This window comes from Cyprinus carpio, chromosome B6 (genome assembly GCF_018340385.1).
Source record: "Cyprinus carpio isolate SPL01 chromosome B6, ASM1834038v1, whole genome shotgun sequence".
In the NCBI taxonomy this organism is placed as follows: Eukaryota; Metazoa; Chordata; class Actinopteri; order Cypriniformes; family Cyprinidae; genus Cyprinus; species Cyprinus carpio.
This window is the reverse complement of record NC_056602.1, coordinates 10,131,541-10,146,103: the sequence shown is the minus strand read 5'-3', so window position 1 is coordinate 10,146,103 and position 14,563 is coordinate 10,131,541. Positions and strand designations below refer to the sequence as shown.

The following is a 14,563-nucleotide window of genomic DNA, read 5'->3' as shown; positions in this document are numbered from 1 at the left end:
GTACATTATCAGCACAGCTTGAGATGTTCAAACTACTAGTACGTAATTTACATCTCTATGATGATTGGTTGATATACCAGAAGGGAGGCTAGCCTCCCTTGCGAGGTTTCTTTTCTCAAAAATCCTCAGCGCTGAAAGTGAACACTCGATGCTGATTGGCTAATTTTTTTTCACCGATGGAGGCACCAGAGCTCAGCTCTCCCCCGGCCTCCCCCTCCCTTTCTCTATCACCTAGTGATTTTAATTACATCAGCAGATTCGGCACATTCGTGATTGTGGCACTTTTCAACTTCAGTAATGTGTTATGGTATTACAGCTGTGAAATTACAAACAAAAAATACACATTCTGAGACATGAAAAAATGTAATTCTGAAATTAATTGTGAATTTTATTATAATTTAAAAAATTTCACCCTAAAAATTTTGGGGAAGCTGTGCCTCCCCTGATGAACCGCCACTGGATTACTCAAAACTATGTTGAGACTGCAACGTTGATGGAGGGAAATCTTTTTGGTGTTTTTTCTTTGTTAATCTATTAAATGAGGCAATATTAACTGTATCATCCCCCAAAAATAAGTTAAAAGAGAGAGTACTACAAGTTCTGAGGCTTAGAAACAGTGTTGGGCAGTAACGCATTACTTAGTAACGTGTTACTGTAATTTGATTACTTTTTTAGAAATGGAGTAATTAAACACGTTATAATTTTCAAAATAATAATTATAGAATAGTTACAAACCAAGGTCTATATACATTACTGCCACGTTACATTGCTGAAAGTATGCAGTGTTTTATAATCTAGAGATTGTAAAAAGGATGTAGCACATACACGGTCGAGTCAAGTGCCAGTGGATTTGAGACCTGCTCCCACGAGACTCGTGTTATAATATATATTTATTGTGTTATAACAGAGATTTGTGAGATTGCGATGAATAGAGATGTATTTTAGAGATGTATGGAGCGTGTATGCTGGGATTTCATAAATTTTATGGAGAAAAAAGTAACGTAACTAGTAATGTAACTAATTACTAATTACTTTTGAAATGAAGTCATCAGAACAGTTACGTGATTACTTTTAAAAGGAGTAATCAGTAATCAGTAATCTGATTACATTTTCAGAGTAACTTGCCCAACACTGCTTAGAAACTGGACTCTTTGCTATCTGAAATGATCTACTGTTAAAACAAAACAAGTCAGAAGTGCAGAAACTTCACCTAATGTGCCGCTATAATTATTTAAACCTTAAAATCAGATAATATCTGAAATTACAGTATATGAACCACAGAACGGTCAAGCAGAGAAAAATAACTGCATAGAAATCAATGCTGGCATTTAAACTTCTAAAGATCTATGTTTGAACCCACAGAGTCTAATGAAGTGGATATTTTTAAAACCACAGGAGACAATGATGCACAATCCAGGAACCAGCAAGAGACAGAGGCTGAGCCAGAGTTACAGTTTGTGGAGGACACATATAGCATGCCAGTAGAGCACAAGGGCACTGTGTTCTTTCTCGATAGTTGTGAGGAAGCTGTTGCATTGGATGCTGATCTTTTAGTGCTGGACGATGTAAATAGGCATATCAGTGAACCAATAAAGAAATAATAGTCACTGTGAGTGGACTGAGTATAGAAAATTAAACACATAAGTTCTTCAAGACCAAGCTTAAGTTGAAGTGGATCTTTAGCTGCTTTGTGTCATAATTGTTCACAGAATCATTTTAATTAGCTGATGTTTATGACAATATTGTTTTGATTTTTTTTTCTCAGTAATTTGATCTTTTGATGTAATGTTGCAAATGTACTTTAAATCTTCAGTGCAAATGAGACCAATCAAGACATGCAGAGGCTGTTCAAATTCTTTCAATATTTAAAATTAAAAAGCTTGATTTAAAAAGAAGAAATTCTCATGGATGACATATATACAGTGTTATATGCAGAAAATGCATATACAATTAAATGCATTGTGCCTTTGAAGAAAAGTGTACTTTTTTATGTTTACCAATGCTGTAATTATCATCATACTTGTAACACCACGAATAAAAAGCAAATACCAAAAATGTTTTGTTCAAACACACATACAAATGTAATAATAATGATGATGATGATGATAATAATAATAATAACAGCCCCATATACACATTTTCCATTTATACACAATGATATATTAATAATAAATAAAATATTATTAATATGTAGGCATTTTTAATTGATTACATGAAATGCTGATCATTATACTAATTAAATAATAAAGCTTTAAAAAGACATTATGACCACAGCAATCTATTTTGCAATCCAGTCATGCATTAGACAGATATTTATAGTCATGTTAACTGCATTCTTTTTTTGTAATCCATTGAAATAAATTAAAAATTTTAATTGACCAATTTATATATGTATTTTTGTTTGTTTGTTTGTTTTTTAGTGCCTCATTGTATGTTACATTGGCCGATTTTTTTTATTTATTTTTTTTTTTTTTATGAGGCTCATGTGCTGTATATTTTTTTGTTATTTGCAACTTTCAGAGATCAGATTGAGGAAGCTGGTGGAAGAGAGAGAGAGTTTGCTCGACCAGGTGAGTTTTATCATTTCATGCTTTTCAAGTGATTCATTGTTATGCGTATGATTAATATTGTAGGAGAACATCTTGTGAAATACCTGTAATGCCTGTCATAAGGATTGTTAGGATGACTAATCTATGTGTGAATATGCAGGTGCGGAAGTATAAAGCCATTGCAGAGCAGAAACAAAAGAATGGGACAGAAGAAACAGGAAGCACAGATGAAGATGACCTAAAGAATGGTCTGGACCCTCATATTCTAGATCTGCAGAGTAAGATACGCCTTTAAATTTCATTCACCATCAGTCTTGATTAAGGCTGGTTTGTAACGTTTTCATGTGAACTCTTAAATCTATTTAAACTTTTATTTTCTACAGGAGATGCTAACAGGCAGATCAGTGACCTGAAATTCAAGCTGGTCAAGTCTGAGCAAGAAGTCACAGCACTCGAACAAAGCGTAAGTCACTGATATAATTAACACTTTCTATCCAAAGGCACAAAGTGTACTCTTGCATGGAATTTCATCATTAGTAGTTAATGTTTTTTTTTAAGTTTAATCCTCCTTTGGGCACTGTTAATTTTGTTCCTATTTTGGTACAAACAGTTGCAGAGGAAATTATCTGACATTATTTCATGCATAATCTGTAATCTCTGTCATGCGGCAGATCATTCGGCTGGAGGGTCAGGTGAGCCGCTATAAGACGTCTGCTGAGGCTGCAGAGAAAGTGGAAGATGAGCTAAAAGTGGAGAAACGCAAGTTGCAGAGAGAGGTACACTAAATTATCAAAAAATAAACCCACTAATATTCCAAACAATTTAGCAGCAACTGCAACTTTCTGACACATAAAAATATTGAGTACATTTTATTGCTGTTAAATCAATTAAATATACCTTATGAATTGAATAAATGTAAGTAAAAAATTAAATTGATCTGAGTAACTACATTTGGTGCCATGACGAATGAAACTGAATAGATTCAACAAGTTAAAAGTATAGTTCACACAAAAATTAAAATTTGTTGAAAATTTACACATCCTCAGGTAGGGCCGAATGATAAATCGAAATGAAATCGAAATCACGATAAGGCATAAGCTGCGATAGTCATGCATCTTGTCAGTGAAGCACGGTTCTGAGATCAGTAGTAAATCTCAATCCGATGGCCAGAGGGCACTCTCGCACGGAAACTCCAAATACTTCTCCAAAATACTCAGCAGAAGAAATAAAGGAAATCCCTATAGCGGGAGCTGAATAAACAGAAGATTTAACTGCTTTCATTGATTCAACGTGACAAATAAACATGACTATGACAATATATGAGTTCTTATTATAATTATTATTATAATTTTCATTATAATAAAGTATATAATAATGCATTGCTAATTGACATTCTGTTTAAGAAGCCATATCTCAAAGAAGAATTTATTTCAAACAATTGACTGACGTTATAAAGTGAGTTTAGAGTAAAAACGTCTTGGTTACGTATGTAACCCTCGTTCCCTGAAGAAGGGAACGGAGACGGAGACGTCACGTTGGATGACCGACGAATTGGGATCTCACTTAGAGAGACCAATCCACTTTGAGTGTAACTAAACGAGCCAATGCACATTGTCAAGCGATTATTGCATCCAGCTGCTGCTGATCACAGCGTGAGTATAAGTAGGCAGCCAGTGCAGCCCATATTCATGTTTTCGCTGAGGAGACGAGCCGGTGACCCAGCCGCTCAACTGTGGTACAAATGCTGTGGTGACAGGATGTGATGTCTCGGTTCCCTCCTTCAGGGAATGAGGGTTACATACGTAACCAAGACGTTCCCTTTCAGTCAGTTACTCTCGACGTCATGTCGGATGACTGACGAATTGTGATTCCTACCAAAGGGCCACAGATACTGCCATTGATCTGAATCTGCCAGTGAGGCGCCACAAGCCTCACAGGTCATGCTTCCACACTAACTTCCCTTCCACGGGGTCGTGGTTGGCAGCTATCACCTCAACGTAGACTATAAGGGTGGAGCGAGACAGCATTCGTTCCAACCCCTGCTGCAGAAAGGACAGCACGACTCTGATTGGACATTTCCGGGGGTTTTCTCGATGAGAAGAACACCATTCGACGAACAGGTTCCACTTCAAGGCGTAAGCGTGTCTCGTAGACGGTGCTCTCACCGAAGTGATGGTATCAACTACCTCTTGGGGTAGGTCACCTAGAACCTCCGTGTTCTGTCCATGGACCAGACATGAAGTTTCCAGAGGTCTAGACGCAGGTGTCACAGGTTGCTCTGTCTCTGAGTCATTAGATCCTTCCTTAAAGGAATCTGTCAATGAGGGGCTGTCACAGGGAGCATCAGACTGAGTCTGAGTGGGCAAGTTAGGCGCCACGAGCAAGACCTGCTCCTCGTCCTCCCTGATCTTGCACAGTGTCTCCAAATCAGCTGGAGTCTCCATTCTCCTGGGAGCGCAGCTCGTGACAGCTAATCGGCTGCATGGTTGTGCAGACCAGGAATGTGAATGGCACAAAGCTATCCCTCAGATGCTTCTGACTCCAGAGGAGGAGGTAGCGGGCAAGTTGCACTGACTGCCGCCATCACGAGAACTAGATTGAGGCAGGAGCTGGCCGCCTGCAACACAAACAGAGGGTAGTGCAGCCTGATGTGTGCAACCCACTCAACACGGGAAACCACCACAGCTGAAGCGCCATACCGCCAACACGAAGAGCTCTCAAAGAGCACGCTGAACTTATACAAAATCCTTCACTCATTACACCAGCCACCTGCAGAATGATGTGAGCACTCGGCTCCGAAGCAAAAAGCAGTGAACTACAGCTCTGTGTAGTAAATGCTGCTCCATCTGAAAGCACGTGATGGAGATTTACTACTAATCACAGAACCGGCTTTACTGACAAGATGCCTATCACATTTGATTAATCGTGCAGCCCTACCCAGGCCAGATATAGATGAGTTTCTTTCTTCATCAGAACAGATTAGGATAAACTGAGCATTGAGTACCATTTGCTCACCAATGGATCCTCTTCAGTGAATGGGTGCCGTCAGAATGAGAGTTAAAACATCTGATAAAAACATCACAATAATGCACAAGTAATCCACAGGACTTCAGTTGATCAATCAAGTCGATGGATATTTTTCTTACAAAAACTCATTGTTTTACTTCAGAAGGCATTCATTAACACACTAGAGTCATATGGATTACTTTTATGATGGATGGATGTGCTTTTTGGAGCTTCAAAAACCTGGGCACCATTTTCTGCCATTACGAAGCTGGGAAATACAAAGCTGGGATAATATTTAATGTAACTCTGTTGTGTTATTTTGAAAGAAGAAATGCATATAAAACATAGGATGGCTTGAGGGTGAGTAAATTAGGGGATAATTAAAATTTTGGGGTGAACCTGTGCCCATTCATCACAAAGGCTCCATTAGTGTGCAAGTGAATACTAATAAAAGTGAATACTAATAAAATTTGCAAAACACCCATTCCCAAAATCAAAATAAAAAAAAAAAACAAAGTCAATCATTGATTCAGTGATGTTATCTTCCAGGGCTGCGTTTCCCAAAAGCATCGTAAGCTTAAGTAACAGTGTTAATTTTGTTGATGAATAATTTTCGTCATAATGGTAATCAACAATATTTTTTCACTGACAACAACGAGACGACAACAAACTAAAACTCTTTTTGAATTACAAAAACTATGACGTAAATTTATTGACATTTTTGTCAACGAATAACAACGAGACGAAAATGTTAGGGAGGAATGATTTGGGAAGAGATTAGGCTTGTTTGAGGTGAGCAAAATCTACACAGAACTGATCACCGTGAGATGCATGCCGGTTAGAAAAGTCTCCGAGTTACAGTCGACTTGCTCTGATGTCTCTGTTACATAAAACTTTCAAAAATTTCAATATGTGGGAGTAAGAGAAGAGCAGACATATAGATAAATTTGACGATGCAAGAGAGACCTCAATTCGGTCCGGTTTTCAGAGCGCAGACACTGATGCATACACAAACCGAAAGTGTGTCTTACGAATAGCCTATTCTTTTGTGTCGCATGTATGGAGAATTACACACAAAATTATGTTGAACTGTCTGTTTTGACGAGTATTCAAGTAAACACAGTTGATTACATCTTAAGTGAACGTAAACAGTAGGGAGAACGTGTATCAGTACATTGCCTCCATTGCAGCTGTGCATTCGGTTTTAAAGGGACAGCAGCCTAATTTAGTTGCTATTGTCCAAGTCATTGATGTTAATCATGCAACAAAAAAAATCACACACTGCTCTTGACTGAAAAACTTTAGTAGCCCCAAAGATTAATCTAAATTTATTTACAGAAATAAATATGTCTGCTTGAAAAAATGAAGAATATGATAAGCAAGTTACTATAAAGAATGCATAATTAGCCTATATAACCACTGGTATTTCATTAAAAAGAAGAGCATGTCCTTGTTCTTTATGAGAAGTGGTTTTATTTCATTTTAACATAAAGGCATGTTGTGTGTCACTGCAGTTAAATTGGTGTCTATCATGATAAAACCTTAATATCAAACCTATATAATGAGTTTGGAAATTTTAGAGAAATGCTTAATAAATGCACTGGAACTAAACCCATTTAGGTTTTAGCCGACTAAATTTACTGTAGATTTAGTCAACTAAAATCTTATGATATTTAGTTGAATAAAACTAGACTAAAACTAAAAACAATTCAGATGACTAAAATATGACTAAAACTAAATGGCATTGTAGTCAAAAGACTATGACTAAAACTAAATCAAAATTTGCTGTCAAAATTAACACCGTTAAGTACATTGTAGACCCACTGAAACCAATGGAGCTATTATCAACTTAGGCTTGCGATGCTTTTGGGAAATGCAGCCCAGCTTAGATCAGTTCAAATAGTACCTGACACAAGTGATATTCAGAGATTTTATGAAAGTAGTGTAATTATTTTTATGAAATTTACAAAGTCACTGTTTTTTTAGAGTGTGATGTAACAAGTGCCGTGTTTATTCTTTAGCTGAGGTCTGCACTTGACCGTATCGATGAGCTGGAAGCAAGCAACAGCCACCTTACGAAGAGACTAGAGAAGATGAAGGCCAATCGGAGTGCCCTTCTGGCACAGCAGTGACGCCCACCTGTGCCCACTCATCACCCACTGGCACCAATGATCTGCCACCCATATTACACTAAAACTTCTTTCAAAATCATGCCAAATTAGCCCAGTCATAATCATGCTAATTTAGACTTAAAAAAGTAAATATGGCTGACAGGCATGAACGTCAACCATCATTTGTTTGCTAGTGGGATTCCAAGCGGAGGACATATCAAAAACAAATTCTTACTGAGGCTCATTAAAGTGACCTTTGGTTTGGATTAGCAGAATTCAGGCCCTCAATGAGCTCTCCAAAAGTTTTTGACTGGTTACGGATTTCTGTGTCAACAGACCAACTCAGCACAGGCCGAGCACAGCTATTGCAGCATGTTCCTTTTATGGTAGCATGTTGGTTTAGTAAACCGGTGGTGAGGGACATTGACTTATCTAAGCCGATCATGCACTTTATCCCTGCATCAGTATTCAAATTTTGTTACACAGAAATAACATATCTGTACACAGAACCGCTTTGCAAAATTAGGTAATTGAATTTGTGTAGTCTTGAGTTTAAATGACTGAATGTATGTTCACATACAGAGACATTTGTGTGTTTTTTTTTGCAATTTTTGTGCAGATGGGGAGTGTTGTTTACACTATCAACAGCTTATCAACTTATTGCTATAATGTCCATTTTGTTCCACGCCAAATCTGTGTGTGTGAGCGTGTTTATTTGCGCGCTGGTCCATACCTAGATAAGGTCTTCATAATGTAAGTAATTTTTGTTTTTATGCTAATGTTGTGTCAACATCCTGAAGAACTAGATTAGGACTACAAAAAATGAGGAAATAGCAATCATAATAACTTTTTGGACTATATTTGGGTATAAGCCAGGCTTTGAAGGATTTGAATCATTGTCCTGTTACAAATGTTCTCAGCGCTCACTGCACTTAATTCCCTTTCAGGAACTCGAGCTGCGTCAAAATGCTTTGGCAACGTGACGAAGCGTCTCGTTGCCTCAAGGGAACCAGGGTTACATAGGTAACCTAGAGAGGTTTTCTTTGTTGCTTTATGAAAGCACTCAATATTTTTTCCTCACATATCCAGTGGGCCAAATGATGAAAATACTTTTGTTTAGTTTAATATGCAGGTTTAAGACCACCTACTTATTTTCCATGTATAAAAACCTACAGACATCTTGGTCATTGTAATATGGTTAGTAGAATTAGACAGTAAGCACAGCTGATCATCAGTACTGTTTTATGTCCAGTTTAAACTCAGCTCATGGTGCAACTATATTATCTGAGGGCTAAATTGACATTTGAGATGTCACCAGCCTTTAAGGATACAATCTGTAATCAGAGTCTTGCTTTTGAAAACATGCTGAGTCAACACAATAAATGGGACTGGAGCTCTTTCTTTTTATAAAAGCTGGTCGTTGTAGCATGGTCTGCCATTTAACTCCATTTAAGTGTAACAATAATCTCAATGCATTTGGGGTTTATAGAAATGAACATGGCTTTTTTTTTTTTTTTAATAGAGAAGGAGAAAAAAATGATTTGTTTTGCAATAATGCTTTTAAGTGTAAATTGACCATTGCATTTACACATAAATGTTCAGATGTGCATCATTATGAAAACAGCTATAATAATGATTGTCTTGATGCTGTATCTGCTGGGTAATCGGTTCTGGCAAGAAGGTTACTCTTTTTTGCTGATTGTAAATTTGAACTTGTTTCCCTCCCCTGGGTTCTGCTACCATTGGAGACAATGCGCCACCTTGTTTACACAGTCAGTGAACATGCATATGCTATCTCTAAAGAACTGATATGCTGAACTTTTGAAGTAACAGACATAGACACACCAATTACATTGTTTACCTGTATTACAGCTCTTCTGTATGACATGACATAGCAAGAAATAAATTCATGCAATAACACTGGCTTCATTCTTTTATTGCATAATTGAAATGTTTTATTAATATATTAAGAGCAAGCAAAGATTTGAAAAATGGACCATGCTCCCTTTTAACGTTAAATAACATAAGTTTGAACAGCAGAGGGCAGCAGTGATTTTCATCTTCTAAATCAGTTCCGCATTCTGATGATATTATCTATGTTAAAGGCACTGTAAATCTCAGAGTAATATGCAACTGTGAAGCCATATTGTTGATAACCTCTAGACAATTTATCTTTTTTTTCTTCTTTTATAGCCAATACACATTCAGTGTTATTTTCCCCTAAACTAAGATAATAATTAATTTGTATTAACTATCCTAAATAATTCTGTGCATGTGATGCTATGCAAAAACAAAAAGAGGAAGAGAGCGATAAGGAAGTACAAAAATGAAATAAAAAGCCCGGATGGAAGTCTTTTAGATATGCTGGCCCTCACACACAGACAGCTGCACTTACCCCTGGAGATTTTACTTCTCTTCCATATAGCCATGCAGTATAGCTCTAACTGACAGACAATTGCACAGCAGGCCTGTCCTTTAATAAAGAAATCATTGAAAATATATTAATAGAAACACCAATTGAATACGACAGGAATTCAAGTCAGATGAGTACTGTTGCATGTTGAGTGATACATTCATACAGCTATGATAACTATGATAGGAGGACTATGCAGAATGATGTTTTACACACGCACACCAGATGAACTACTACAGTTATACGGCATATTAATGTACACTGTAAGACACGATTTTTAGCAGAATAGTACTGTACATAAAGCATATACTTACAGTATATTTACCATACTTGTATGTTATAAAGTGTTTATGGGTGTGACGAGTGGGGCGGGGCCGAGATGCCATGGGAACGGAGCAAGGCCGGTGAAGTAAGTTATAATGCATTCACCAGTGTCGAGTCCCACCGAGGCGCTCCGGAAGAATAAGGAGTGACTACAGTGCAAAACGAGAGAGGACCAGGCCTGGATTTTATATTGTTTTGGTTCTATGTGCGCAGCAGTCGCCGTGAGGGGCTGTTGCACTATTTTAAATTTAGTTTATTTTATTATTAAAGTTTTGTTTAAATGTTCGCCGGTTCCCGCCTCCTTCTTCCCGAACTACGAACTGTGCTACAATGGGCTAAAGACAAAAGGGTTTTCAAGCCTCAAAACAATAAAAGTTTAATACAGCTTTAAATATTTTTTTTTAAGAATGTGTCCTGTTTCTTTTTTTTTTTCATACATTTTTACCATGTTTTACAGAAGACATCCACTAAAAAGTACTTCAGTGTAGCAGTAGTTCAAATACCCAAAAATCTTATTAGAACAAGAAGAGATTAAAGGGATAGTTCACCCAAAAATAAAAAATTACTCCAAGATTTACATCCCAGGTGTGTCAGACGTTCCTCTTTTAAACGAACACATTCAGAGTTATATTCGCCATTGTCCTGTCTGTTCCAATCTGTATAACTGCAGTGAATGGTTCCCTTGTTTCTGAATCCAAAAAAAAAAAAAGTATCCATCCATCATAAAACTACTTGTATGTTAATAAAGGCCTTCTGAAGTGAAACAAAGTGTTAGTTTAAGAAAAATATAGATTCTTAAAACTTTATAAACTGTCCTGCTTCCGGTCGCTCAAGCAGGCACATTCAAAACAAGGCAGACAAGCGTATAATGTAGGTGTAATGAAAGGCGCAACGTAAGATCTGGGGAGAGAGTGACGAAGAAAGCAAAACAAAACACTTGTCACAAACTTATATAAGCCCTAGTTATTGACATGATCCCCCCATTTTAATCAAAACAGATACAATTTACTTGTTCACATGGTTTCCTGTGCCGTAAACAAAACTTGGTTCTCGTGAGATTACATGCTTCTCCCTGGAGCTTACTCTCGCGAGTAAAACATCAGTCTTCTCGCCGGATCTTACATTGCGCCTTTTGTTACACCTACGTCATATGCTCAACCATGTTGTTTTGAATGGGCCTGCTTGAATGAACGGAAGCTGGACAGTACAGTTTATAAAGTTTTAACAATCTATATTTTTCTTAAATTAACGCATCTTCCACTTCAGAAGGCCTTTATTAACACCCCGGAGCCATGTGGAGTAGTTTTATGATAGATGGATACTTTTTTTGGGATTCAGAAACAAGGGCACCATTCACTGCAATTATACAGATTGGACCAGGCAGGACAATATTGAATGTAACTCCTAATGTGTTCGTCTGAAAGAGGAATGTTAGACATGCCTAAGATGCCCTGAGGGTGAGTAAATCTTGGACTAATGCCGCGTTCCAGGCAACCTGTAACCCGTGTTTTTCCAACCTTCTACCCGTGAAAGTGCACTGGAACGGCTGTCAAACCCGTGACTTCCCACCCGTGAACTCATACTAGATATATGTACTCCCAATTCCGAGTTCTGACGTCACATAGCCCGTGAAACAACAATGGCAGCCCCTACGGATAATATTGCCTATGGATGCGGTGTTTATGCAAGTTTACCCATTTGTCAGCAAGAAGTGTCTAATCATTTAAAATATAATAAAAATTTAGCATGATCACTTTTTTCTTTTATATATTTTAAGTCACAGTACCGGTCAGAATAAGCATGTAATTTCATTTTACACTAATATATCCGCTGCAATGAATGATTCTGATTTTTTTTCATTGCATACAGGTTCTCTTATTCTTAAACAACATATACTTTTGCATTGTTTATTTTTGCTATTATTACTCATTGCATATTTTTTTTGATATACTTTACTGTATATCCTTGTTATTTTGTCACAATCAGTAACAGAGAGAACCCAAATGCAGGTGAAGAGTATAGGTTCATTAGAAAAAACTAACTCAGCAAAAAAAAAAAAAAAAATAAAATAAAAATATATATATATATATATATATATTAAATAATAATCAAAACATTTAAACCTTAGCCAAGCAACAGTCATAGGCAGGAGAAATCTGCGAGGCAAAACCACAAAGGTGCAGGCTGCTGCCAAAGACAAGATAGGCAGGGGTCAAAACCACTTGGAAAAGAGGAAAGTTGGCCACAGGAAGACCTCAAAGTGGTAGAAGTTGCAAGCTGAAGTCTTCAGGGAACAAGCAGGTGTACAAGCTTGGAGTGCCAGAGGTAGGTTGGAAGGGAGATCCGGTAGGCAAATCCAACAGATGACCCAAGACAAACAGGGTCACAACGATTTAACTGAGGCCTTGTTTGAATCAATAGCAAATGGCCTTTTTTACATCTCTATTATTACATTTGACGTAAGCACTAGCAGCACTTCATTCATACTAGATCAGATGAGTCAGAAAGAGAAAATATGCACACACGCAGTGAAAGCAACATATTCATTACTGAAACAACTGTATTTCAATGTTTAAACTAGATGATTTAACTAGAACTCATAATTGTATAGTGAACAATACATTTTTAACACAACACAACTTCTTTATGTTTATGCCTATCTTTCTTTGCACAAATTATAGTATTTTCCCATGAATACATATTTTCAGACTTAGTCTTAAACCAGATTGTCCTGTTAAATCACAACATGTCTTTTACCTTTGACACATACCAAAGAACTTGTCTGTTTGGCATCCTGTTAAGAGTAATACATTCACAGTTCATCTGCTCAGTAGTTTATAATCATCTATCTGAATGTTTGAGCAAATATCCTGATACTGAGGAAACAGAATCACACCTACATTTGAACAAAGCTTCTCTGCTCATACATTGTTGAAAATGGTTATTGTAAGGGTTTGAAAATTAGTATTGGAGTAAGTATTAATATTAAATGTTAATATAAGATAATATTAATATTAGATTGATAGGATAAGCAAATAAAAAGTAAAAAAAAATAAATAATAATAATAATAACATTTTTAATCCTGCTGCTAAATTCCCAAATAAACAAGACTATGGAAGTATGGAATTAAATGTGCATTTTAAAAGTAAATCAAAACTCTTATAGAACATTCATAAATCATGAATAGTGAAAAGGAAGCTTAGAAAATTGACAAATAATTAAAATTTATTTGTTTATTTATTTTTAGTTTTTACTTTGTGCTGTTAATCCGGTTTTCAGAAGTTTTCAGATTAAAAAACAGTCTGAGCATACTGAGCCCTCTTCTGTACTCCTTATTCACCCATGACTGCATTCCTGTTTATGGCTCCAACACCATAATCAAATTCGCAGATGACACCACGGTGGTATGTCTGATCAAAGATGATGATGAGTCAGCCTACAGGGATGAGGTGCAGCACCTGGCTGTGTGGTGTGCCACCAAGAATCTGGAACTAAACAAACAGAAGACTAAGGAGATCACTGTGGACTTCAGGCGGATTAGGAGTCATGCACACACACCAATCTACATCAATGGAGCTGTAGTGGAGCGTGTGTCGAGTTTCAAGTTACTTGGCATCCACATCTCTGATGACATCACATACACCAAAAACAAATCAACCAAACACAAAAATTCAAAACACAACATTCATATGCACATTCACAATCTCTGCACATACAATAAAATAAACACATAACCTTTTAATCCCCCGTTTGATCATTTTTCATCACAAAACATACTTTTTAGTAATCATAAATACAGAATGCTGCATACAGGCTCCACTACTTAAGATGACAGAATAAGAGTACATGATGAGGCTTGCTTTATCTTGAATGTCCTTTTTTATTTTAATGTTGCGATTTTGTGGAAGTGGCAAATGTTGCTGTGTTCTGTAGATGTTCATCTAGGAGGGCAGTGCAGTTTGGTTGAAGCGTTGGATGTCTTTGCTCATCCTCTGGAACACCTGCAATCACACACAAGAGAAAAGGGAAACGTACCTTTCTAAATAATTTTTTTTTTTTTTTAACAAAATATGTCTAATTACAATAATAGAACAAGATTTATGTAACTGTCACAGCAGAATCTCCTCATCTTACCTTCTCCATACTGAGGACTGTGGAA

At 36.9% G+C, this 14,563-nt stretch overlaps 1 protein-coding gene across 7 annotated transcripts in view; it reads left to right on the top strand.

Moving 5' to 3' along the window:
• Positions 1-9,589, top strand: part of LOC109099934 (leucine-rich repeat flightless-interacting protein 2-like) — a 65,837-nt gene extending 56,248 nt beyond the window's left edge. For all 7 annotated transcript variants that reach the window (XM_042725641.1, XM_042725640.1, XM_042725644.1 and 4 more), the window contains 5 exons: positions 2,521-2,570; positions 2,710-2,827; positions 2,933-3,012; positions 3,221-3,325; positions 7,577-9,589. In XM_042725641.1, coding sequence (XP_042581575.1) covers positions 2,521-2,570; positions 2,710-2,827; positions 2,933-3,012; positions 3,221-3,325; positions 7,577-7,687 — 464 coding nt within the window. In that variant the 3' untranslated portion in view covers positions 7,688-9,589. The remainder of the gene's footprint in view (positions 1-2,520; positions 2,571-2,709; positions 2,828-2,932; positions 3,013-3,220; positions 3,326-7,576) is intronic.
• The last annotated feature ends 4,974 nt before the right edge of the window (positions 9,590-14,563 follow it).